This window comes from Myotis nattereri (genome assembly GCF_964212035.1).
Source record: "Myotis nattereri genome assembly, chromosome: 2".
NCBI lineage: Eukaryota > Metazoa > Chordata > Mammalia > Chiroptera > Vespertilionidae > Myotis > Myotis nattereri.
This window is the reverse complement of record NC_138076.1, coordinates 81,782,342-81,809,262: the sequence shown is the minus strand read 5'-3', so window position 1 is coordinate 81,809,262 and position 26,921 is coordinate 81,782,342. Positions and strand designations below refer to the sequence as shown.

Below are 26,921 nucleotides of genomic sequence, written 5' to 3'. Positions count from 1 at the left end.
ATGGATTTGCCTGTGACTCAAGAAAAGGAGAGCAGGGAAAGCAGCTTTGAATGAGGTTCTCACCGCATTTATCAACCCAGCAACAAACAAATGAAGACGCATTTTTAAAATATTGAGTAAAAGTCTCAGTTGGATACTAAATGTTTGTTTGAAACCTCTAGAAATACTACCACTCCAGTGTTAGGTTTAATGCATTCATCTGAGAATGTGGCACAAGCAGCGTACGCACGTGGTAAGGGTTGTCTGGGTTGAAGGGGTCTGAGTCTTCCTGCACGCTGGGTCTGGTTTTGTTATTCAGTCTTCCAGGGCCTGGGTTGCCCCGTGGTCCACTGCGTGGTCTTCTGGTGGTAGTTGTAACAGTTTGTGTTACCAGTTCTCTTCTTTCCCTCTGAGTTTCTGCAAAAATGAATGAATGAATGAATAAAATAAATGCTGCAAGTTAATTCCTTTATTTGAATAATTAAGGAAGGTCTGTGCTTATCAGGATGAAAAACAAAAAAGGACACATAGACACACCTACATACCACTTAAATTTGTACTGATGATTTTTGTAATAAAGCAGGTTTTAGTATTGAGTTAGTAGTTAAACGTACAGGTAGCTAAAATTTGATTTCATAATACTAACTAAGGTAGATGTTGTAAGATAGCTGACAAAATCCACCCACAATCCTGTTTTCTTTGCCTGCCTCTATACTAGGAGCTAAGAAAGTAAAATACTACTCATTTCCCGAGCCTGCCTGGTAATGAGGAGTGCCAAAATCACACATTTCTGGCCACTGAGACACAAGCAGAACATGCTAGTGGAGTTCTGGGAAAGCTTTTGCTTTCTTGGTAAAAGAGGGCAGATAAGGCGTCCTATGTCTTGTCTTCCTTTCTTGACTGTAGATGTGATGTCCGGGTTAAGGGCGCCGACCTGTGACCAGAAGTGATAGGCACAGGATGATGAGCAGCATGCTATGGGAAGAAAAATGCTAAGGTAGAAAGAGACATGATGACACCACAGAGTAGCTGGTAATGCCAGAAACATATCTCCAGACTTCTGGCTATATGAAAAACATTCCACCTGTAGTTGCTGAAACCACTGCTGGTCAGGTATTCTGTTACTTGCAGCCCTATGAGTTCATAATGGAGTGACTATCCTATATAATAAAAAGGTAATATGCAAATTGACCATCACACCCTCACAAAGATGGCTGCCTGCGACCAGGCCGGCAGGGGGGTTAGTGAGGGACGACCAAACGACTGAACAAACAGGCTGCATGGGACAACCAGGCTGGCGGGGGTTGGGGGGGCAGTTGGGGGTGACCAGGCCAGCAGGGGGGGCAGTTAGGGGCAACCAGGTTGGCAGAGGGGGACAGTTGGGGGAGACCAGGCTGGCAGGGGGGCAGTAAGGGGTGACCAGGCTGGTGCGGGGGGGGGGGGGCAGTTAGGAGCAACCAGGCTGGCAGGGAGGGGGCAGTTGAAGGCAACCTGGCCGGCAGCGGGGGGCAGTTAGGAGCAATCAGGCTGGCATGCAGAGGCAGTGAGGGGTGATCAGGCCAGCAGGCAGGTGGGCAATTAGGAGCCAGCGGTCCAGGATTGTGAGAGGGATGTCCCACTGCTGGTTTAGGCCTGGGGATTGGGCCTAAACCAGCAGTGGGACATCCCCCAAGAGGTACCGGATTGGAGAGGGTGCAGGCTGCACTGAGGGGACCCCCTCCCCCTCCCCCCCCCCCGCCCCGTGCACAAATTTTGTGCACTGGGCCTCTAGTATGTGTATAAAACTTTACAGTTTTCAGGGGATTTATTATCTTGGCTGATTCTTATAAGAAATCCTATGGAATAGAAAAAGCAGATACTTTTATACATGAGAGCATGAGGCTCCAGAAACACCAAGTGACTTAGCCAAGGTCACAGAGGTGATGGAAGAGATAGGAAGTGAAGGTAAACTTCACTCTGACCTCCAGCCCGGTGCTCTAGCTCACCACACTGCCTCATGGTGGGCCCCGCAGCATGGCCTACGGCTGCCGAGTAACAACAATGGAAAAGACCACACAGGGTGGACTTTGGTATCTCTCTGAGTCTCAGTTTCTTCATCTGTAAAATGGGGATAATAATAGTATCTACTGGTATCTCACAGGGTTGTGATAGAGTTAACGAACAATTTGAAGGATTTTAGCATAGTTCTTTTCCCAAGGAACTCATATAATACGCATTCAAATGTTAGGTGGTGGTGATTATAGCATGCTATGTTATTTATGAAAACTTAGATGTGTTTTATAGCTGTGGTTAGCCTCTTGGTTTCTGAGGCATTGTTGGAAAGGCATCAAGGAGACCTGGATTAAAATCGCCTCTTCTTTTAACTTAATGACCTCAGGTGAACTAGTTCATCTCTGTGAACCTTAGTTTCTTCATCCATAAAATGGGATCATTAGTAGTCACGCAGACAGTTGTTGGTAAAGATTAAATGGGGACAATACGTAACAGTGCCTGACACACAACCAAAGCTCAGCAGACATCAGCTGCCACCCTTCTCTCTGACCTTGTCTAGCTACCATTACCGGTGTCCCTTATAATACAGCATGTGACGCTGATGACCTGCCAGCTTCAAGATCCAGGGGTGGGGGCGCTGGACACCCTGGAGTTGGGGGGCTTAGAATTAGGTGATGGGGAGCGAGGCACCCCTTAGAGGAAGTTTTCCCCCCTTAATTTTATTCTAAAATATGACTGCATTTATGAAAGATTGGGAAGAAATCCCATTTAAAATTACTTTTAACTATATTGACACAGTATTATATTAGTTTCAGGTATACAACATGGTGATTCAACATTTACATACCTTACAAAGTGATCACCACAACAAGTCTTTAACCATCTGTCACCATACATAGTTAATACATAAAAATCCCTCATTTTTAATGTCTATGATATTCCATCCTATGGCTACATCAACACTGATTTAATCCTTTTCAAATCTGGAGGGCATGTCGGTGAGTCCCACTGTTCTGGTGTTGGACGTAATGTATGTAATTCTCATATGGATGCTGTGATGATTGAATACTTACAATGTGGTCATGCTGTTGGGCTGGGAGGGGCCACACCACATCTTGGGTGCAGGAAACAAGCCCTTTCCCCAGGAACTCAGGCTGTCAGTCCCTAGCACTGCCAATAGCACCATCTTCCCAAACCCCCCCACGCCCCGTCCTGCTGTGGTTTTACCCTAGCACCTTGCATCCTGCCATATGATTTTCTTATTGTAACTTTGTGTTTATTCCTGTTTCCCCTTGCTAACAACGTAAACTCCCGAGGGCAGGGATTCTTGTTTGTTCTGTTCACCAGTGCATTCCCAGTGCCTGGAACAAGTAAATGGTACATAATAAATATGTCAATAAATGTTTGCTGAATGAATGAGTGAGTGAATGAATGAATGAACTCCCTGGGTAAGAGGCTTGTCCTCAAACAGAAAGTGCTTAGGGAGGGTTACCATCCATGGTAGCAGAGTTGCAGACTTTTGTCCTTGGCTGGAAAAGGTGACACCTAAGGTATTGGAGAAGTAGATCCTGGGTGTGGAAAGCAGGAAGGCCTATTCCATGTAGAGGCAGGTGGGGCATTGAAAGTGAGAACTTGGCCAGTGGCCACAGAATTGTGAGTTAGGGCCACCTACTGGGCAAGAGCAGGATGACAAAAGCAGCTGTCCATTTGGCAGCCCTCTCTCCAGCCCCAACAGTCGGGACAAACACTGCTCATGGTGTTATTTCTTACCGAGCCTGCCTGTGGCCTCAGGGTCCTTCTTAACCCACTCTACCAGGCAGCCATGGCCACTGATGCATAAATTGAATCCTATTTGCCAAGCTCTGGGACAGAATAAGACTTGTGAACGGTAGCATTAAGTCAGCCATGGCAGAATCAGAAGTCTGGATTTTCTAAGCCTTGGTGAGGTTTTTAAAAATAAATTGTGGTAAAATATACATAAAATTTACCATTTAAACCATTTTTCAGGGTAAAGTTCAGTGGCATAAAGTACATTTACATTGCTATGCAACCGTCTATCTCCAGAATAGTTTTCATCTTGCAAAACTGAAACCCTGCAGCGTTAACAGTAACTGCCCATTTTACCCCCAAGCCTGGTTTCAATGCCTGCGTTTTTTCATTATTATTTCCATGCTGCTTTATCTTGATGTTCAATAAAATCTTTTTAGAAAACATATCTCAGCTGTGCTAGAAGAAAGGCTTTTTATCCACACTTGAGCCAGAGCTACAGAGCCAGCCTTTGGGGGGGCCAGAGAGGTGACTGTGGTGGAAATAAAGAGTGAGGACAGCCCTGGGGACAGGGACGAAGGGGACAGAGCCCGGCCTGCGGGGCTCACCTGCCCTTCCCCACCCGGAAACAGCTGCAAGGTGTGCTCCGACCTCGCTCGGAACCCCAGGGCCCCTCATTTATTTTCATGGAACTTGGAGGCTGATGCTTGAGCCCAGAACTTAAAGAATCCCAACCTCTGCCCACAGCCGCATTTGGCTGTCCCATAATCCTAGGTTTGAACATAATAAAGATTCAGCGTCTCAGTCCATGGATTCTGTGCCTTAGGGGGAAAAAAGTAAAATTGCGAAGTGCAAACAACTGAGATGGGGCAGAGTGGAAAGAAGTGGGAGCATCATAAATAGAGACCAGGCCCTGCAGCGGTCTGGGACGTCTGGTCGCTTCCTGCTAACCCTGCTGCCGGCCACTCTGCAACCTCAGGGCGGCCCTTCCTTCTCTCAGAGCTCTCCGGCCAATGACTGAGACCTGCGTGTGCACCCTGATCCCCCTCCCGTCACAGCTCAGGCCTGTGGAGGGGCTCCCAGGGACCTCACACGGACAGGCAGCCTTCCACGCAGCATGAAGAGACTTGAAAATGTTACCTTTCGGATAAGTTGGTTTAAGCCAGAAAATAGGGAGGTCGCCACAGAGTTCTATGACTTTGGCGCTCAAGAAGCTGTTGTCCTTCACGGGCTGGCCTACAGCCACCCAGATAAGAGAACTTTCTTCATACTTAACTGGCATGATCTTGCCTTCCTGTAAGTAAGTGAAAATGAAATGCATTGAGCAAGAAGGCAGTGGAGAGTGGAGCATGCTGAGTATTAAGGTTCACGAGCGGGTAAAAGATTACTCGGCTTTGTAAAAACTTAACGAGAATTCTGGGTGTATGTGTATGCCTGCCTCCCCCCCCCCCCCCCCCAACATACACTTTAAGGTTCTAATCTCTCCTCTTTGTAGCTCTCTCCACAATAGTTAGCACCTGCCCCGCGCCGCACGCCAGCCTGCCTTTGGAAGCTGGAATGTGTGAATATAGAATCCTGAGTAGAAGTGAAAATTACTTGATACCGGCTTTGAGCTTCGGGTTAATCTGATGTTTTTGATCAAAGGTGTTTTTGAGGAAAAGCAATTGAATGGCCCTGGAATCCTACAAAGGATTGAGGAACGCTCCATTTGGAGTGAAAATTCTTTGGGGTTTTGTACTGAACAACAATGGAAAAAGCAAGCGATTGGTTCTTTAATGTCACCAGTTCAAAGTGTTATTTAACATAAACCATTTCTCCCTTTCCCAGCTCTAACAAAACACATTTCAGATGTTCTTCACATCGAGCACACCACTGAGGTTTCAAAGCCAAGCCTGGCGTTTTCTTCTGCAGCGCGATGCTGAGAAAGGGTTGATAACCCAGGAGACCAATTTATTTTGCCAGGTTGTTCCTTTCATGTATTTATTAGTTTGCAATAGTTTGGAGAAATTAAAATGTTTTCTTTTTATTTTGAGCTGAAAGCAGCACTTCGTTTATGCTTTCTCCCCCAGGCTTATGGCTGCATTAGAACAACTCAGAGTTATTGGAGGAAGCGGCTCGCAGGTAATCTAGTTATTTACCTTAAATTAAATGGCTCCATCCAGGAAATGAATGCTCTTTGGGTGTAATAGCTTTTTAAAGTTATACAAAACTGATGAAAAATTTATAAGAGCAAGCGGTGCATGCATCTACCCCATCATAATCGAAACTGTGTGGGGAAAAGGTGGGCTGAGGGGATAATGCATGTAGATGCATCCTACAAGCTAGGAATGTTAAGCAAGCCCATGGCACGGACTGTCAGCTGTCTCCCCAATCTCCTGTCTCCCTCCCTTTCAGGCAGCACAATCTGCTTTGGTTTGAGGCAGCAGTGTGCCCAGTCCCAGGAGAGACTCTTGCTTCTCAGACCCTCCAAGCTGTGGGCACCGTGTGAGCAGTTCTGGACAATGAGGTCCACCCAGGAGGGTGTTGGGGCTTTGAAGCCTCTGCTTTCTTTTCTTTTCTTTTTTTTTTAATATATATTTTATTGATTTTTTACAGGTAGGAAGGGAGAGAGATAGAGAGTTAGAAACATCGATGAGAGAGAAACAGCGATCAACTGCCTCCTGCACACTCCCTACTGGGGATGTGCCTGCAACCAAGGTACATGCCCTTTACCGGAATTGAACCTGGGACCCTTGAGTTTGCAGGCTGACGCTCTATCCACTGAGCCAAACCGGTTAGGGCCAAAAGCCTCTGCTTTCTTGATCAAAGGGAAGTCAAGGTGGTGCTGCTCAGCCTCTCCCTGACGTTCTTACTTGAATGTGTGACTGATGTTTGGAGCTGGAAGGGAAGGCTGAAATAGTCAGAGATGCTGGTCCCTGAGCCTCCACATTGCTTGCTATGGAGCAAACAGATCCTTCTTTGTTTCAGTTACTCTACATGTAGTTTTCTGTTAGTGACAGCCAAACACATTCCTGTGTTACACAAACATATTGTTTGAATTTGGTCTTGTCCATCAGAGGATCCACCACACACATATAAACAAATGAAACACAAGAAAAGTAATTTGCTCCTATGGCCTGAGAAGAAAATCAGATGCAGACAAAGATTTAAATGCACACTATTCACCACAGTGAATTATGTATTCAAAAAATTATTTTGGATTATTATTTTAATTGGTTAAAAAGTGAAGATAGCTGAACAAACAACTTTTAAAATTATAATCATACTAGTGGCCCAGTGCATGGATTGATGCACATTGAAAGGAAATTAATTAGAAGATTGTACAGTAATTACGTTACTGCAAAAAACTACATGTCAAAATAGTATATATAATATCCTATACAATAAAAGAGAAACATGCAAATTAACCATCCCTCTGCTATGTTCAAGCCATGCCCACAAGCCACACCCACCAGCCCATCAGGAGCAAGTATGCAAATTAACCCAACTAAGATGACGGCCACAGAGCTGGAGTGAGCAGGAGGCTTGGGTTGTCCCCGGTGATGGAGGAAGCCAAGCTTCCCGCCTGCCCGCCTGCCCAGGGCCAGCCCTCAGCTCCGCTCAAGGCTACAAAGTTTCAATTATAGAAGATAAATAAATCCCAGAATAAAAAGGAGAGGTTGGGAGCTTGGGTCACTAGGGGGAGTGGCCAGCCTGAAAATGGCCATCAGCCCCTCATCCAGGCTGGCCAGGCACCCCAGTGGGACTCCCTCACCCTGAAGGGGCTGTAGGCAGCCTGAAAACGGTCCTCAGCCCTTCACCCAGGCTGGCCACATCCCCATGGGGTGAGGGTCCCCACTGGGGGGCTTGACCAGCCTGAAAACGGCCCTCAGCCCCTCACTCAGGCTGGCAAGGCACCCCAGCGGGACCCCCACCCTGATCCGGGACATCCTTCAGGGCAAACCAGCCGGCCCCCACCCATTCACCAGGCTTCTGTTCTATATAATAAAAGGGTAATAAGCAAATTGACTCTAATAGCAGAATGACTGGGAATGACTGGTCACTATGACACACACTGACCACCAGGGGGCAGACGCTCAATGCAGGAGCTTCCTGGTGGTCAGTGCGCTCCCACAGGGGGAGCTCTGCTCAGCCACAAGCCAGGCTGATGGCTGCCAGCACACTGGTGGTGGCGGGAGCCCCTCCTGCCTCCTCAGCAGCACTAAGGCTGTCTGACTGCAGCTTAGGCCTGCTCCCCGCTGGCAAGTGAACATCCCCTGAGGGCTCCCGGGCTGCCAGAGGGATGTCTGACTTCCAGCTTAGGCTTGATCCCCTGGGGAGTGGGCCTAAGCCAGCAGGTGGTCATCCCCTGAGGGGTCCCAGACTACGAGAGGGCACAGGCTGGGCTGAGGCCCCCCCCCCCCACCCAAGTGCACAAATTTTTGTGCACCGGGCCTCTAGTAGTATTATAAAATTAAAACGTGTGTGATTGGCACCAGCAGGAGTTTTATATGTATCACACATGTGTGAGTCAACATTTATTTTTAAACTAGAGGCCCAGTGCACAGATTTGTGCACTGGTGGGGTCCCCTAGCCTGCAGGGATCAGGCTGAAACCGGCTCTCCGACATCTGCTGAGGGGTCCTGGATTGTGAGAGGGTGCAGGCCAGGCCGAGGGACCCCACTGGTGCATGATTGGGGCTGGGGAGGGACCAGGGGAGGGCTCCAGGGCATGTCTGGCCCATCTTGCCCAATCCCGATCAGCTGGACCCCAGCAGCAAGATAACCTATCAGTTGGAGCATCTGCCCCCTGGTGGTCAGTGCATGTCTATGTATTGGGTAGCTGCTAAGTCTCCTTGCGTTGATAGAGTGGCCTTGTGTAGTAGGTGTCCTATAGGGCCCAGTGGCTCAGCCTCCCCAGTCACCTGAGGTGGACACTCTTGGTCCACCCCTTTGTGGGCTGTGTGCACAGTCTTGTAGTTGAGCCTTGATTGCTGTTGGTATCACTGGGAGGAATTGACTTCCAGGCCAATTCGCTGTGAGGACCAGCTGCTACTACAGTGGGAGAGCTGCTGTGTAAGAGACACTCTTATGGAGCAGGACTTGCTTCAGTGGGGCTTTGGTGCTCACTGAGTCTGCCCCCTGAGTGTGTTGCTTATGGATGTGAAGAGTTGTAATCTGGTATGGTCTCACACTGACCACTGGGTACACTGGCTCTTGGATCTCCAAGGAGGTACAAAGTCAGCCACTGCCTGGGGCCACCCAGCAGGAGCTACAGAGAGATCTGCAGATCCCTCCTCTTTGAATAGGGTTTGGAAGTACCCAGACAAGGCCCAGCTGTGCAGCAAGGCAGGCTGGTGCTGGTGTGGCCTTTGGCCTTCTTTTGATAGATTGGGGCTCCCTGACCCAGTTGCAGCTTGTTTAACAGGTTTTAGGCTGAGAAAGGACAGGCCATTCATATGCAAAAGCCTCTGTGCACAGCTTGGGTGGGGTTGTAAATTGGGTGGGGCAGGGTCTCAGGGAATCTCCAGGGCGGAGCAAACAGCAATGGCTGCCAGTCAGCCCTGCACTGGGGAGGTCCCAGCACAGGAACAATGACTGCTGTGAGCACCTCCGTCTGGAAGAAAGCCGCCCCTGCTTTCCTGCTCCCATGCCAGACAGTCCAGTTTCTCTCAGTATGTATCTGGGTTCTCCAGAATCTCGCCTGGCGCTGGAGCTCAGAGCAAGCGTGAGCTTATATCTCTCTCCGATTAAAAAAGCAAAAATTGTTTTTAAAAAACCCAGAATATGTACTGCAAATGTACAGCTGGGAAGCTGGTGCTTGTGGAAGGCAGCAGAGCATGGGTTCCATGTCCCCTGGGGATGCTGCCAAGGATTAGAGTCACCACAGGCTTTCTAACAGAAACGGAGTGATCTAAGGGAACGGCAGTGCAGTAAGAGAAGTTCAAAGGCAGAGCAAAGGTCTTGGTGTCACTGTTATGCTGGGCCCTGGGAGTTTGCAGTGGGAGCACAGCCATCTGCTGGGGGGGGGGGGGGGGAAGGGGGGACGGCTCCTGAGGGCACACGGAGGCAGCTCGGAGGGAGGGACTGAGCCATGAAGGCCCGGCACCACCTCACAGGACGAATGGCTGGGGAAACTGGGAGTAGGAAAGAAAACGAGGACACGCTAACGAGCTTTAAACCTCACTGGTTTGTTTTGCGCTTTTGTTTTGTTCTGGGTTCTGAGATACCTTCCGCTGCTGCTCCTCGGAGGGCAAGCAGCCGGCCAGTCTCCAGGCACTTTGCTTACCCTTGTTTTTCCTCTTTTGCCTGAGGGAGCTGGTGCTGGCTCCCCCCTCTCAGGGAGACTGGGAGGACCAAAGGTAATCATAATAAAATTAACAATGATAGCAGCAGCCACCTATTCATTATCTAGTAGTTCTAGGGCCGTGGGGACGGCATGTGTGCCCCTGGTTTGTAGATGACAGAACAGGCTCGCAGAGGTGAAGCCACAGCCACAGCAGTGTCAGAGCCGGATGTGAACCTACATTTTTCGGGCGCCAAAGTCCATGTTTGTTCCACCAGACGCTGCCACAACTCAAATGGAAGACAATAATGAATGTGACCACTTGGTAAACCCTAAAGTATCAAATAAATGTTAGCTATTATTGTTAAATGTGTCTTTAGAACTCTGTGTGCAATCCTTAAAATAAATGTTTATAAAATCAAGCTCAAAGGCAAGCTATTAATAACAAATGGGAGAGTTATGCTTTTAAAAAACCTCACAAATTTGACACATAGAAAAGAAATTCGATACATGTTGATCTAGCTTCATTGGTTGAACTTGAACCAACGGGAAGAAGTTGTGGGGGAGCCATCTCAGCTCAAAGCGGTTGGAACTAACTCCCAGGAAGTTGCCTGACACACAGGTAAGGGAGCGAGATGCCTCGCGGCTGCTTTCCCCGCAGAGGCTGGGGCATCAACTGTTGGGATTTTCAGAGGAACTAAGGCCCCTCTGATGAAGAAAGAGTCTAACACGCGAAGTCCTTTATGTTTTCTTGATCACTGATTGGATAGTTCCCTATCATCTGGCAAATACGGGCCATGTGAAAACATCCCCGTTAAGCACTTTAAAATACGATTTTCCAAAACCACTAAATATGCTACATCATGTAAAAATGACCACTTAGAACCAACCAGGAGGACTAGAATAGTTTCAGTTCCTTTGGCAGAGAAGAGCTAGAATTTATATTGTGGTCTCAAACCTATCGAGGAACCGGAGACAGAAAGGGTTGTGCCTTTAAGCCACATCTGCCAAGCCCATCGGCTGCCCGGGCCGCTGGTACCCACCAGTTCGGAGGCGATGCTCTGCTTGGCCACAGCGCCCACCTCAGGAACGCGTGCCTTCACCTGCGCTTTGATGTAGCACTTCTCTCCTCCTGCAAAACGGATTCCTGTGATACCCTAGAAAAGGAGATAAAAGTTGATCCATCCATTTATCCACCTGTACATTTCTTTAATATATTGCGTGTCTACAGCGAGCCAGGCATTGTTCCAGGAACTGGGTATAGGGATGAACAAGAGAGATGGAAGCTTTGCCCTCATGGAAAGTAACTCTTAGTGTTCTTAACCAAATATAGGAAACTGAGACAGTCAGGTGGTAAGTGCTGTGGAGAAATAAAGCAGGTGTGAGAGAGGAATGGCCAGCTGGGGCTCTTGTCAGTGGGGTCCAGGAGGCCTCCCCAGGGGCGGCATTAGAGCTGAGATGGAGTATGTGAGTTGCTCCATCTTTCCCTCAAGCTCAGGTGAAAGGCCATCCTTTCTATGCAGCTCTCTCCGACCAGGCAAAGGGGGCTCCTTTGCCTCTGACTTCCGTGGGCCCCCCGGCCCCCACGTCTTTACCCCTCCCTTGGCGCTTAGTTCTCAGTGCCTGTACGGTAGCTCCTTGTCAGTGTCATCTCAGGCATAAGCTTCTTGAGATCGCTATCTGAATCTTAGCTCTTTCTTTTGGGCGATTTCACAAAGATTCTCAAAAGATGTTGGTCCAGTGAATTAATTCCACAAATTCAGATGTTTCCTAAGTTACCAAGCCCGGAGTAAATAGTAAAGGTTTCTACAACACCAGGAGCTGAGCTTTGCTGCTAGACCTTACCCAAGGACGCGGGTGTTTGTTTTGTCCCCTGTGAGATATAAACAGTGTCTCCTCGTCTGCCTGGGGACCGGCCTCGGGGGGCGCCTCAGCCCAGGCTCCTCTGGGCTGACAGCAGCGCTGACTCCCCTGGAGCCCATGGGGCAGCTCAGCGCTGTCCCCAGGGTGTTGGCTTTCACCTGCTGTCAACTTCAGGATTAGCGAGTGGCCAGAACAGCATTAAAGGGCTACACATTTTTGCCATAATAATGTAGACACCAACCCAAATCTGCACATCTCAGTATCCTGCTGAGTTGAGACAAATGTCAGGAAGATAAGAACTTGTTCCAATGTCAGTGCCAGGGAGTGGGGGGCAGATCAGCATTTAGGAATCCAGGGGTCCTGGCTCAGGATCCAGCTGTCTCCAATGAGGAGAGAAGCTGAATGGAAGTCATGCGTGAGAATATTCATAGGAAGTGACACCATGTGTCATCTCAGAGCCAGGGGCCCCACAGACGCTGGTAGGTGGCGCACCGGAGAACAGAGAAGGAAAGGCTCACGCTTCCTACGGCTCCTCATGGGTTTGCCTTGGGGCCTAATTGGCCATGTACACACATGGAATACATGTGCCTCGTTTCTCCAGCATCACCCCTCACCCAGAGGTGGCGGCCCGATGCCCACTTGACAGAGGCTGACCGCAGAGGTTTCCGACTCACGGCACCCGAGTCACCTGGAGAGAATGTAAACACACAGGTGCCAGGGCCTCTCCCCAGAGATGCCCATTTAATTGGCCGGGATGTGCGCAGACCCTGGTGTGCTTACAAGTTCCCCACGTGTTGACCAGGCGCAGGCCAGGCTGCGGACCACCTGTTCAGGGGGAAGGAACGCATTCAGGGGAATGAAGTTTTAAGTGACTGATGTCCACGTCACCCCCAGATTCATATGTTGGAACCTAACCCCCAATGTGGTGGTATCTGGACGTGGTGTATTTGGGAGGTGAGGCCCCCGTGAGTGGGATTCGGGCCCTTATAAAAGGGACCTGCTCTGTGAGGACACAGTGAGAAAGAGGACCCAGAAACCAGGCCCTCACTAGACACCCAATCTGCTGGCACCTTAGTCTTGCACTTCCCAGCCTCCAGAACGGTGAGAAACACTTCTCTGTGTAGAAGTCACCGTCTGGGGCATTTGTTACAGCCGCTCCAATGGCCTAGGACACAGCCTGTGGATCCCCGTTTCTTCTCTACCCGTTGCTCCCAAACTTTCCCTTGCACCCATCTCACCAGGAGGCCTTGTTCCATGAAACAGTGTTGGGCCCCACCCCCAGAACTGAGTCAGTCAGTCTGTCAGGAGTGGGGCTCACCTTGGCATTTCTAACAAGCTCTTGGGTGCTGCTGCCGTGGCCTAAGGAACACACCCTGAGAGCCGCTGCTCTCACGGGCCTGCCCTGAAGTCTACTGCTCTGATTCTGCATGTAAATCTGGGCGCCTGGTTTGAAAGACAGAAGGCAGGGGAGGGCGAGAGCTGCCACACGTGTCCTCTCAACTACAAACCCTCATGTCCTCTGAATGGGAGAAGGGCCACGCGAGACACCATATAGCCACTGCCATGTCCCCAGAGGAGAGAGCTGATTCTACTGAAGGATTCCAGCCTGGGCTGTGAGTGAGCGTTGAGTAAGTTCTGACGGTCTGCACTGGGCACGAGAACTGAGTGCCCCAGGGAGGGCTCTGTGAGAGGGAACTCACACACAATAACCACACGTCTAGCTACAAATCCTCATCAAGGAGCCAGATATAATAAGAGAGTAAACAGAGAGAACAGAAAAGCACAAGAAAGCCACGCAAACCTTTTGTTTTCTGCAAAAAATAAGACTGGTGATAATGAAGAAATTTGCTAACAAAGACAATGAGTGAAGAGTCCAATGACCTAACCTCGCTTTATTCTCAACCAGAGATATGTCTATTGATTTTAGGGAGAGAAAGGGAGGGAGACGGAGGGGGGGGGGGTGCGGGAGAAACGTTGATGTGAGAAACATTGATCTGCTGCCTCCTGTACGTGCCCCAACTGGGAATCAAACCCGGAACCTTTTGGTACAAGGATGATGCTCCAACCAAGTGAGCCACCCAGCCAGGGCTGACCTAACATTCTTTTGTCAAAAGTCAGGTAATCTCATGTTAGCCGCATATTTTTTCTTCCTAGGGGATCTCATCTATTTCTGTGGCTTAAACCAGAAGTTCCCAAGGAGGGCAAGGGGTCCTAGCCCAAGGGACACTACAGAAGTCTAGGCCTTCAGTGGACATGGCCCAGGGATGCTGGTCGGCCGGCACAGCCCCGGAAGGTCCCGAGGAACTAGCTGCCTTGGGTCCTGGTGAAAACCTGATTGGAAGTATCTGTGCCTAGAACCTACCACAGTTTTACACATAAACACAAAGTGATTTTTGACATAGTTTTAATGTACAATAGCTTTCCTAGGAACGCAATTACTGTGAAAATAGAGAGAAAATGGTATTTTTGTTCACAGTTGGAAAAGATTGCCTGGTATTTAATCTGCCAGCACACATTTTTCAGCCGCGGTAGTGACAGTGATTCAACTGTCAGAACAGAAACATGACTTCCATTTTATTTTTTCTTTATTTTATCGTTGGGGGCCATAATGATTTTTGAATAAAACCTGGTAGGTAGTTTATCTTTGATTCTCCTCTAGCTCTTTAAATAAAAATTTCCAATATCACACAGTTAAAAGAATTGTATAGTGAACGCCCACATTTACTACCTTGATTTCTAACCGAGATCTTGGTTACATAAACAAGGCCTGAGAGGACTGGTGTAAACCAACAGCACCGATGCTGTCGAGGGTCTAACTTTCTAGAACGGAACTTACCAGCGATGAACTAACCAGCACTTGTGTCCGCAGGGCATTGACGAAGACGCCCTGACTAACTGGCCAGGCTCCTGAGTTGACCTTGGGCTCTGTCTTGGCCTGCTCATTCCAATTTTTGCCAGAATCCTGCTAAGTCAGCCTTGATCTGAGCACCCTTGATATCTGATCAGCCTGGCCTGCCTTTAGCAAAAAAATCCTGTTAGGTCAGTTTAGTAAAGAATTACTCCACCTCTTAGTAATTTTCCATCTACCAACACTCCCACTCTGGCTGTAAATCCGATTTTTCTATATTGTGTTTAGAGCTGAGCCCAGTCCCTCTCCTCTACTACAAACCCCACAGCAGTAGCTCTCCTTGAATAAAACCTGCCTCACCTTCTCTAACAAATGTCCTGAGTCACTTTTTCTTAAACAGCGCAGAACCTGCAGCCCTCTGTTCCATGCTGCTCCCTCTCAGGACGTTCTTTTTACCATCAGTTCTACTAAAATCCCTGTGGGGTCCTGGGTTAGCAGGGGAAGCGTTCACTTACAACTCAGAACCTTTTCCAATCTGGCCCCACCTGCATCCCATCTGCTCACATTGGGCTACTTAGAACTCCAGGGCAGGCCTGTGGATTTGTATTCAGTGTTCTTCCCAAGGCCTGGAAGGCTCTGCCCCTCCTTTTCTGCTGGTTGAGATCCTAATCATTCTTCAAGACCTGGTTCACCTGTCGCCCCCTCTGTAAAGCCTGCTCCAGCCCCTGGTCAGCAGTGATTGCCTCCCCTCTGCTCTCCACGGCTCTCTGCTCCCCGCTCAGTCAGTGCGCTTCCCTGGCTGACCTGCGCCACCTCCGTGTGGGTGTCGGCCTCCTGGGCTGGACTGGAAGGTCTTTGAAGCGGGGAACAAATGTCAGTCAGCTCTGCATCCCCGATGCTTATCACTGTCCCTTGCACACAGTAGGTCCCAATAAATGCTTCTTGATTTTGGTTTAAAATATAGGGGAATTATGCAGGTACCATAGTGGTGGATTCATGTGTTTTCAAAAGTCCAGGTTTGCCCTGGATATTGTGGCTCAGTGGATAGAGCGTCGGCCAGCACACCATAGGGTCTCAGGTTTGATTCCCATTCAAGGGCACGAACCTAGGTTGCAGGTTGATCCCTGGCCCCTGTTGGGTGTGTGCAGGAGGCAACCAATCAATGTGTCTCTCTCACATCTGTGTCTCTGTCCCATCTCTCTCTCTCTCTCTCTCTCTCTCTCTCTCTCTCTCTCTCTCTCTCTCTCTCTGTCTCTCTCTCTCTCTCAGTCCCTCCCACTCCATCCCTTCCACTCTCTCTAAAAATCAATGGAAAAAATATCTTCAGGTGAGGATTAACTACAACAACAAAAAGTCCAGGCTTATTTAAACGCAGAAGAGGTTCTATCCATCACAAAAATGTGCTACTCACCAGTTCTGACTTAGAGAAATGTGGAAGCTATCCAACAGAATTGATCAGTTTATAAAATATGTTTGGTCCTTTCGGCCCAGGAGAACAAAACACATCGATACAATTATTAGAACCAAAGGACTAGAAAACAGAGCTGTAGATTTCGGATTGAAATATTTTAAACGTCTACTCCTGATATCTACACATTTTGATAGAGATGGATCCCTTTTTAGTCAGCTATGCAGCTACCTTTGCATATCTTGGTATTGTGGCACATCATAGGCATTCATAGGTATTCTATATTGAATGATGTGTGTGGGGGGGAGTCACACTTTATAATTTTATATTGAGTAATAGAAAGAAAAATGCTGTTACCTTGTCCTGCGTCTTGCAGTAAAAGCCTTTAATAGGTCCAGAGAAATTATCCCTGTGCACTGACCAGAACCAACCGCAAAGCCATGACTGGACGAGGTGCAGCTGGGCCCATACGGCTGCGGCGCCGTCCCAGGGCAGAGCCGCCTGAACACAGCCAGAGCTTCTTGTTATCAAATATCTAACCTCACCAGGGCTCTAATTTGGCATCTGTTCGATATTCAAAAGGGCCTGTGAGGTGTGTTTTGGTATCGACAAGGGGAGTTCTTTCATTCTGATGAAAATCACCTCTAGTTTTCCTCACCAATCAGAAGAAGGAGGTTGGTGAGATGTTTGTGGGCTGATAAATGATCAGAAGAGACATTATTTTTTCAAGGGCCTTTTCTTCATTACGAAGACTCACCTACTCCAGCTGCAGGTTTAACAGGAGAGCACAAATAGCGGTGCCGCTTCCTTATCTTAGAACGTGAAAGAGAATTTGGTATTTATGTTGGCAAACAGAAAAGTCGGCCTGCAGTGACACGCTGGTTTGCAGATGGTCATTGAAGCATTGATGCTTAGCTTAGTGTCTCAAATTGCCTGTAAGCCGAATTTTTGAAAACAAATGTGGCTTACTTTTTCAAGAGACCAGAATATGCTATCTGTAATAGGCAGTAGTCAGAAAATATATGATGTAATAGGGGAGTTTCTCCATGCTAATTTTCTAGATTAAGCAGGAAAACTACAAAATTGAGAAAAGCATAGGATAGGCCCTACCTGTATTTGATTATTAGGTCATTAAAATCTCCCTCCTCTCCCATCAGCAGATGAGTGGATTAGAAAACTATGGTACATCTACACAATGGAATACTACGCTGCTATAAAAAAGAAGGAATTCTTACCATTTGCAGCAGCATGGATGGAACTGGAGAGCATTATGCTAAGTGAAATAAGTCAGGCAGTGAAAGAAAAATACCACATGATCTCACTCACTTATGGATAATAAAGAACATTATAACCTAATGAACAAAAAGATAGATACAGAGGCAGAGAAGCATCGAACAGACTGTCAAAGTACAGCGGGAAGGCTGGAGAGTTTTAGGGGGGCGGGTAAGAGATCAATCGAAGGACTTATATGCATGCATATAAGCATAACCAATGGACACAAGACACTGGGGTGGGGTGGGGTGAGGGCATGTGCCGGGGGGTGGGGGAGGCTGGGGGAAGGTCAATGGGGAAGTAAGGGAGACATGTGCACTACTATTTGTAATACTTTAAACAAGAAAATAAAATTTAAAAAATAAAAATAAAATCAAATCTCCCTCCTCTCTGTAAGTTCAAAAAAAGAGTTTGTCCTCTTGGATAGCGTGAGTACTTTATTCACCGTGTTGTGGATAACTGCTTGGAAAGAAACAGGTCTTGCACGTGTTTCTGCCAAGACTTCATATAGTTCCAAGAACTGTTCTTTCGATGCCAAAGTGTTGTGGGTTTTTTTTTTTTCATTTTGAAAATATTAAAAACAAACAGCAGTCCTTTCTCAGAGAGAATCTGCCATGAGAACCGGTGACCGTTGGGATGTGTGTGAGAGATGCTTCTCCCTGGATGGGAAAAGCCCCCAGGCTGCCTGGTCAAACTCTCTAAATGCATGAAATATACTTACATTCTGGAAATCATTGACTTCAATGGCCTCTTCAGCTCCACTCCCCATCTTAAAGGTTTCCAGGTTGTTCCCAGCATCTATTTCCATTGACCCATCTTGTAATTTCCCATTGATGCTCATGGTGTAATGGACATTGTAAATCTGGAAGTGAACAGACTAGTGAGCTTTCTTTTTACAGCAACTCAGGGATTATCTCTGGACCTGCAGTAAATGAGTAGCTTTCACATTTGTCAGAGATACATTGAATCACCCTTGAGAGTAATATATTTGTATATGAGAACTTACCTACATACCAATCATTTAATACAATGATTTCTTTAAGGACACCTTAAAAAGTGCTTGCTTCTGCAGCACATACACTAAAACTGGAATGATACAGAGAAGGTTAGCATGGCCCCTAAGCAAGGATGACATGCAAATTTGTGAAGCAAATTCCATATTTAAAAAAAAAAAATGGAGAACACCTTTTAAAAAAAGTAAAACCTTTGGCAGTCTGCAATACAAATTCAGATAGCTCGGTGATTCGCAACCCTGGCTCTGCGTAGATGCATCTGAGTAGAATCTCCAGCTTCCATGCCTGGGTTCCTTCGAACCAGTCACATCAGAATCTACAGGTTTAGGGCTTGGACACAGATCTTTCTTTTTTTTAAAGGAAATTCCACCATGCAGCTAGAGTTGATGGATAAATGGAAATGGATGAGGTAGAAGGTTAACTGGGCTATTAACTGAACAAGTCTGCAGAGGGCACCTCAATTTGAAAGTTTAAAAAATCTTTTGGTTAAGATTTGGCATGGAATGTGGTATAGAGGAAGGACTTCAGACCAGACTGGGATTACTGCATATCGAGCAGCATCTGCAGAGAGCAAGGTCAGTGTGCACAACTGTTTCAGCTCAAAATGGGAGTGACTCATTTTAATGACTCGATGGTGCGGGCGTATGGGGTTGTAGGGCGTTTTGTTATGAGACATGTGGGGGGAGAGGGGAAGGCTTGGCACTGTAGATGGGCACTGGTCCAGGAATCAGAAAGACAGGTGGCCACCCCACTCATCCCTGAGTCTTGGGAGTCGCCTTGAGTGTAAAATGAAGAGATTGGACCTCATAGGTGGTTTTTCTTTTATGACTTTAAAGCTCCGATGTTTCACAGAGGGTGGCAGAGCAGGTGGGACTGTGAGTCCCCTTTCTTTCCACCCACCTACAATTTAAGCAGAGCCACTCGGCTTCTGTTTTATGAACTGGATTTCTGAGTAAAATCTTTTTTTTTTTTTAATATATACTTTATTGATTTTTTTACAGAGAGGAAGGGAGAGGGATAGAGAGTTAGAAACATCGATGAGAGAGAAACATCGATCAGCTGCCTCCTGCACACCCCCTACTGGGGATGTGCCTGCAACCAAGGTACATGCCCTTGACCGGAATTGAACCTGGGACCCCTCAGTCCCCAGGCCGACGCTCTATCCAGTGAGCCAAACTGGCTAAGGCCTGAGTAAAATCTTAAGAAAAATTCTGCCATTAAAATTTTTTTAAAAAAAGTTTACCACTAAATTAGATGATCCCAAGGGCTCTCTTGGTTTAGATGTCTTGGCAGTACACTACTTTAAAAAATAATTCCTGCTCAGTGTGCTGCTGACTGCTAGAATATTCTCTGAGTTGTGGAATAGTAGGTGGGTTTCTTTTCTTCTTTCTTACTTTTTCTGACTTAGAGGCATATATATGCATATATATTTTATATATAATGTAGCTCTTATATGATACTAGAGGCCCAGTGCATGAAATTCATGCACAGTGTGGTCCCTAGGCCTGGCCGGCAATTGAAGTTTGAGCGTCTGGCATGGAAGGGCAGGTCCCCGCTGACCTCTGGGCTTGCACCTGCTTTGGCCTGGCACTGCCCGCTCACCTGCTCCTCCATCCCGCTGTGGGAAACTGATATAGGGTTAAGCCTTGGACTGACCTGCTGGCAAAGTCACAAACAAGTCCTAGCTTAGAGGGCACAGTCCTCTTAGCATAATTAGGCTTGACCTTATAACACTCCCTAGATCTTATCTGGGAAGCTAAGGGGCTGAGGAAGTGCAGGAAGTATAACCGTGGTGTAAACAAGTGAAACTCACAAGAAAAGTGTAACTTTGGTAACCACTACCTTGTTTCCCCCTCACTATAAAAAGCTTGGTGAGCCTGAGCACAGTGGAAGTCCTTCCTCTTGAGTTGGACTCGCTCGCCTGGTCCCCCAATATTCCCAAATTATCTAGTGTCTTTTCTTTTTCATTTGTTGTGCGGCTCCTCTTCCAGACCCGAACCCTGAACCACGCAGGACATGGAGGGAAACACTTACGACATCCCACCACAGTCCTGCTCTCTTTGGGGCCCATCAGGGCCAGCAGTGCCTCCACTGCCTCCTGCTGCCAGTGCGTGCCTTGTCGGGGATGCCTGCCATGTTCCCTGCCGCCCCCTGGTGGTCAGCGCATGTCATAGCGGGTGGTTGAATGACCACTGGAGGGGACAATTTGCATATTAGGTTTTTATTATATAGGATGTAATATATAAATTCTTTAAAGGGGGAAGGAATGAGAACTGATGAAAGACATTTGCTGCTTAGTGTCAGGAGGTCATTACCACAAATAGCTCAGATTCAATTCAAGTCTGATTTTCTTTCTCCTTATGAAGAATGACTGCTACATGAACAAACACTGGGAAAGGATCTGCTGTTACTGGATCATTACTTGTAGAAAACTCATTATTACAAGACCCACAGGGCATGCTTTTATTTTATCAGTGGAGATGCAGAGATGGCTTTGCTAGCCTGTGGCCTTCCAGGCCGCAGCCTTCATTCAGCAGAACAGAAGCTACTGCATGCTAGCTGGCTCCACCATGGCTCCGCGCCCCTCCTCCCTCTTCCTGAGCCACCCTCCCTCAGCTCAGGGTCTCCCAGGCTGGCCCGAGGAGAGAGCCACTTCCTGGGGTTCTGATTTAGTGCAGCTGGAGCAGAGCCCACCAGCCTGGTTTCACTTTGCAGCTCAGGTGGCCCGTGTGGGAAACCTGCTTTCTCTGGCTGAGCCAGTGCTTTCTTGAGGTTCAGACAGCAGACTGTCCTGTCCCTGTGCTCTCTGAGCAGCTACTGTTCATGTGGCTAGCAAAGCCATCTCTGCATCTCCACTGATAAAATAAAAGCATGCCCTGTGGGTCTTGTCAGAAGGAGCAGGCAGACAGTACTGTGAGTGCCTGCTGGCACGGCGTCCTTCACTCAGGCACCAGGAGGCTCTTTCTCTGGAAAGCATTGCACATAAGCTTTCACCAGGGAAGCAATGCAACACTTAAGAAATCAATGATGTCCACCTTTTAGCAGGTCTGAAGGAGACAAGATTTCCACACTAGAAGAATGGCTTGTGGTCGTAAATCTCACTTCCCTCCACCACCACCACCTGTCCTCACCTTCCTCCCAGCAAAACTTCCTGACCAAGCACAGGCATTGCATCCTTTCTCCTGCATCCAGTCCATCCTTTATGCACAGCCCACAGCCTGCGTGGGGCTCAGCGAGAGGTCTGTGCCCCTGAGGCTATGGGGCAGTGGTGGTAAACAGTCTGAAATTATTTCCAAAGTACTGGGCCCCGAGCTCAGAAGGAGGCTGGGCTGATGGAGCAGTAATCACATTATTTCCTCTAAACTGATGGAGCTGCTGGCACCTAAGGCTATTTCTATCCAAGTACAATGAAGTTTATTATTTGCCAAAATTCTGCTCGATATGGTGCCTTTTGCAGCCAAGGATGCTTGCTAATGAGTTTCTAATAAAGCCTGGCTTCTCTGAGATTAATTACATAATGTTTAGGTCAGTTTCTAGAAAAATCGGTCTGAGAAGAAAGGCCCCCAGCAATGATCTCACACCCTATCCCACAGGGTAGGGTTGTCAGCTATCTCATATTGGTGGGAATTTCCCATATTCCAATGCCTCGTTCTATGTACAATAATGTTCTATGTCTGAAACATGGCCTCAGTATATGAGCCTAGGCACTTGTCCCCAATAATTAGCACTCGGATGCTTCATAGTCTTCCAGCTATGAAGGTACTTCAAGTAAACCTGTCCTCCTGGGATTTACCCATATGAAAGGGATAGGAGGTGAATTAGAATTACAGCTGGTTAAGTCAAAATGGAAGAGCCGCCCTAGCTGGTTTGGTTCAGTGGATAGAGCGTTGACCTGCGGACTGAAGGATCCTGGGTTCGATCGGTGGTCAGGGCAACATGTCTGGGTTGCAAGCTCGATTCCTCGTAGGGGGTGTGCAGGAGGCAGCCAATCGATGATTCTCTCTCATCATTGATGTTTCTATCTCTCCCTCTCCCTTCTTCTCTGAAATCAATAAGAACATATGTTAAAAACAAAATAGAAGAGCAGAGCTACAGATCATCCCCAAAGACTGCATAGTCCATTTGGTTGGGGGTGTCTTTCTGTTTGACAGAGACTTGCCTTTGTTTATTATGTTTTGTTTGGACTACTTAGATTTGTGATCAGGGAAAGCAGACCTGTGCATGTGCTGGGCAGAGATGGTGCCAAATTTGCTGTATTTAGTTATTTCATGATTTGCTTTTTAGACTTAAGTAATCTGTATCAGCATCGAATATTTTGGGAGTAAAAAACAAAACAAAAGAAAACAAACCACTGCAGTGTTCTTCATTCTCCTGCCTGTCTAGGAAATAGCAGTAACTTTGATTGTTGGCAATAAAATGTGATACACTTCCTCGGTATTCTTAGAATTTAATACTGCTCTCTTGAACCAGATAATCAAGCGTCTTGCAAGAAAGTAAAAGATATGAAAAAAAGGAGCCCACGCTATTCAGTAAGATCTTTCAATCTCTCTTTTTAGAAGCTTGTCAGTTAGCTGTGTTTGCCTTGAATAATTAAAAGCCAAATAATATTCATTTACATATATTACATGACCAAAATCTTTACCAAAAAATAAAAATAAATAAAACCACACACACACAAAAAAATCCCAAAGCTATTTTTATCTCCAAGTGACCTGTAGCATTGAGGTTTTGTCATCTAAAAGATAGGCTCTACATTCAAATACCATACAATTTCCCAAGGGATGACAATCTAAACTCTGCTATTAATGGAGATGCAGATATTGAAATTGTTCCCATGTTTAGTTGCTGCTTTCAAATATGAGCATCTGGCCCAGCTTCCATATTTAAAATACAAATACATTAAGGCACTTTTCAAATACACACAAAATACTGTGCAATTCTGATCTTACAAATCGATGCTTGTAAATTTGATATAGTCTCTAAAACAGACTCGGCGCTAAATGGCATGCTTATCTACATTAGGCATTTGAGTTAAAAATACAAATTAGGCAGCGACTGCAGAAGATGTGTGTAAAATGGTTGAATTGCTTTCAGCACCATTTTCTCTAAGTACTGGGATTCGTTCACGCTTTGAATTTCATGTGGGAGAGAGGGGGGAACAGAGTCACAGATCCTCTGAGGGCGATGATTAAGAAACTGCCCTTTGTGTGGATCCCAGAGATGGAATTCTTTTCCATTAGTCCAATAAGCTTCTGCCAGCCCCAGGAAATGGTCATCGAGATAAAATGCCCCCTTCCCGTAGGTGAACAAAATTCAGGCTGTTTAAACACACTGTAACTCTGCCCAGTCAAGTTAGAAGCACCTTTTATGCTCCTCGAGGGCCCCTGGAGCTTTAAAATAAATAGTTGCAAACAAAGAAAGTAGGACAGCAGTGCGTGAAACAGTCACCATTAAAACACACGTGACGAGGCCAGTAGGCCAGAATGGATTTTTAAAGAGATTTGCCACTTTTAAGGAAGTTACACATCACCCTTCCCCCTCCCCCAGAGCAGGGTGGAAAAGCACATTACCGAATAGGACACACTTAAAGAAATAAGCAAACAAACAGAAACTCCTGGAAGGTCAAGTTCGTTCCCAACGCTGGCCTTCACTATCTTTGCCCCAGGTTCTTAAATTCCCAGCCTTTCTCAGCGGAGAGAGGCTGTTCCATCTTTCCCCTGAGGATGTTCACCAGGCCAGAGGATGACGGGCCTTATCCAAGGTCACACACTGCCCAGTGGAGCGCCAGCCTGTTCTGCAGAAAAGGGCTTTCCTGGAACCGTCCCATACTTTCCCCCTCTACTCCGCTACTCTACGTTTTAATATTGCCCCTTACAGCCCTGACTTCTTTTCTGCAAAGTGTCCTAAGAGCAGAAAGCAGCGCGGTGGCCTTGGAAGGAAGAAGGCAGAGGTGCCCGGGAAGCCCCGCAGTGGTTCTCAACCTGTGGGCCGCGACCCCTTTGGGGGTCGAACGACCCTTTCAAAGATCGTCGGAAAACACATATATAATTACATATTGTTTTTGTGATTAATCACTATGTTTTAATTATGTTCAGTTTGTAACAATGAAATTAGGGGTCACCACAACATGAGGAGCTGTATTAAAGGGTCGCGGCATTAGGAAGGTTGAGAACCACTGCTAGAGGAAAGCAAATGCTGAGCGGGAGACCTGCCAGCCGCCCAGTGCACCCCCCCGCCCCAGCGCGGTCCGGCGCTCTGGCGCCACCTAGCGGGGAACATGCGTGTGACAGGGAGGACCCCACCACCCCGCGCGCCTCGGGGTCCTGCGCGCCTCCTGCCCTGAGCACCCTCCCCGACTTACGTGATTGTCACTCCCCTTCCAGAAGTAAAAGGCCCCGATGGCCCCGAAGAGCAGCAGCACCGCCCCCGAAATGAGGACCACAGCTCCGACCTTGAGCAGCCGCGTGGGGCTGGAGGGCTTCACGGTCACCGTAGCGTACGCCTGCGGGCGGGGACGGAGGGGTCGGATCCCATCGGCGCCGCCCGCACCGGAGATCCCCGAGCAGCGCCCCCGGAGGAGAGGGAGTGGGGGTGGGGGACAGCTCGCCCTGAGCTCCACCGGGCGCCCTCCTTCGCGGCGCTCCCTCTCGGGCTCCCTGGCACTCAGGCGTGGATGCCCGAGAAGCAAACTTTTCGCGGCGCAGGGCCACCACCCGGTTGATCTGCACTCGCCACCGGCCACAGGACGCCCCCTCCTGACACCCTTTTCCCCTCCCCGTCACACCTGTCTGTGGATCCGGTGACCCCCGCACACACACACTCGCGTGGGGCGTCACCATCCACATTTGGGCGCCCACCTTGCTCCCACCCCCCCACATTCGGTGGCACAAATCCCTGACGCCCTTACCCTGCAAGTGGACTAACCCGCAGCTGGGCTGGGACCCCAGGTACTCACCGGGGGGCTGCAAAACTCGACGTCGTCAGGCCCTCCCAGGGCGATGGGAACTTTGTCCGAGTTCTCCGTCATGGCTGCGGCCACAGGAGGAGACACTGTGAGGCTGGCGCACGCCCTGGGCTCTGTCCGGCTGCCCCGACGTGCAGGGCTTTTCAACTCCCCACACGCGCGCACACGGCGCCCGGGTCCGCCCGGGACAGCCCAGCGGTGCCCACCCCTTCCAGGGCCTCCCCCCTCCCCCGTTTCCTCTCCCGGCCCGGGCAGCAGTGAGAGCCCGTCCCTGCATTCAGGACACACCTTCTCTCTTTCTTGTCTACTGACCCCCTCCCCTGTCCCCAAACAACCACATCCTAGCAAACCAGAATGTGTCACGGGTGGGGGTGGGGATGGGGGTTAGGCGGGTGCTTAGGCCAGGATGCCGAGTCCTGCGTGCGCTGCCACGAAATGCTAAGTTGCCAGGGCTCCGTGGTGCACCTGGCTGGAGGCCTGTCCTTGCACCGGTGTTGGGAAGCCGGCGGAACAGGACAGAGAGGAGAGCAGGGTCCTGCAGGTGGCCAGTTTGCCAGGTTTACACCAGCCTGGAATGGCTGCATGGCCCCTGGGATTAGCACATCTTAGAGATGACCCCTGGTCACCAGTTTCTCTAGGAGGTTTAGGGGAGGGTACAGCAGCAGCAAAAATGGGGGCCAGGCAGAGGGAAGGAGTGGGGAGACCAGAATAGAGTGCATACTGGTTGGTTGTCTAAGTTTAACAAATAACAATGGCAGAACCCTTTCTCCAAACACTGGTATGTCCAAAGGGATAACTAAATAGATTCCTTTGGACATAACAGGAGAGATGCCATCTGCCACTACTAGGAGGCCATGGTACCTCCTTTGGATCCAGGCTTCATTAATTCAGGCTGGCTTCTGGCTTCCTGCAGACTCCACTGCTGATGAGTAAGGGGGTGGGAGGGGGTGGGGTTGCATGCCAGGGGCTGCTTCCTGAGCAGAGGGAGATGGGTGGGCAGGACTGCAGCAGGAGGAAGTGTTACTTGGGAGTGGATGCCGATGAGAGGATGAGAGGGAGGACGTGTGACCAGCAGGATGACACGGGCTGGGGCAGAGGGGAAGACTTCCACAGGGGAATCTGTAGGACTTAGCAGGCCCCCGGCTGGGGATGCTGAGGTTTTGGGCAGCGTGGAAAGAAAACTAATTTTCCTCCTACATTTCTAAGTTCTTCTGGATTGACTAATAATCAAATGAACATGAGAAAGATTATCAGGAGAAAATAACCACTTTTTAAAAAATGTCTGCATATTCGGGGATTCCATAAGAATATTAGCTCTGAAGACAGATGGGGCAGTTGAGGCTTCCATGTCATCTGGAGCTAAGGAAGTGTGTGTGTGTGTGTGTGTGTGTGTGTGTGTGTGTGTATGATGTTGTGGTTTGTGACTTCAAAAAGGCAGGATGGCAATTCACATGGAGATGGAAAATCAAATGGTAAACACATGTTTGCTGCGCCATCTTGAACAATGGGACACAGAGAGGACTTGATTAAAAGGGCCTCATGGCCCTAGCC

The 26,921-nt window shown here is 48.3% G+C and overlaps 1 protein-coding gene across 2 annotated transcripts in view; it reads right to left on the bottom strand.

Annotated features, from left to right (window-relative positions):
• The window catches only part of CNMD (chondromodulin), a 30,073-nt gene extending 4,390 nt beyond the window's left edge, over positions 1–25,683 (bottom strand). Inside the window, exons 1-6 of one of the 2 annotated variants that reach the window (XM_081084281.1) lie at positions 25,362–25,683; positions 24,768–24,908; positions 18,115–18,255; positions 11,046–11,159; positions 4,879–5,032; positions 230–396 (exon numbers count right to left, since the gene is read on the bottom strand). In XM_081084281.1, the coding sequence (XP_080940407.1) occupies positions 230–396; positions 4,879–5,032; positions 11,046–11,159; positions 18,115–18,255; positions 24,768–24,908; positions 25,362–25,433 (789 nt within the window). In that variant the 5' untranslated portion in view covers positions 25,434–25,683. The remainder of the gene's footprint in view (positions 1–229; positions 397–4,878; positions 5,033–11,045; positions 11,160–18,114; positions 18,256–24,767; positions 24,909–25,361) is intronic. The other variant, XM_081084282.1, reaches the window with a different exon arrangement.
• Between the last annotated feature and the right edge of the window lie 1,238 nt (positions 25,684–26,921).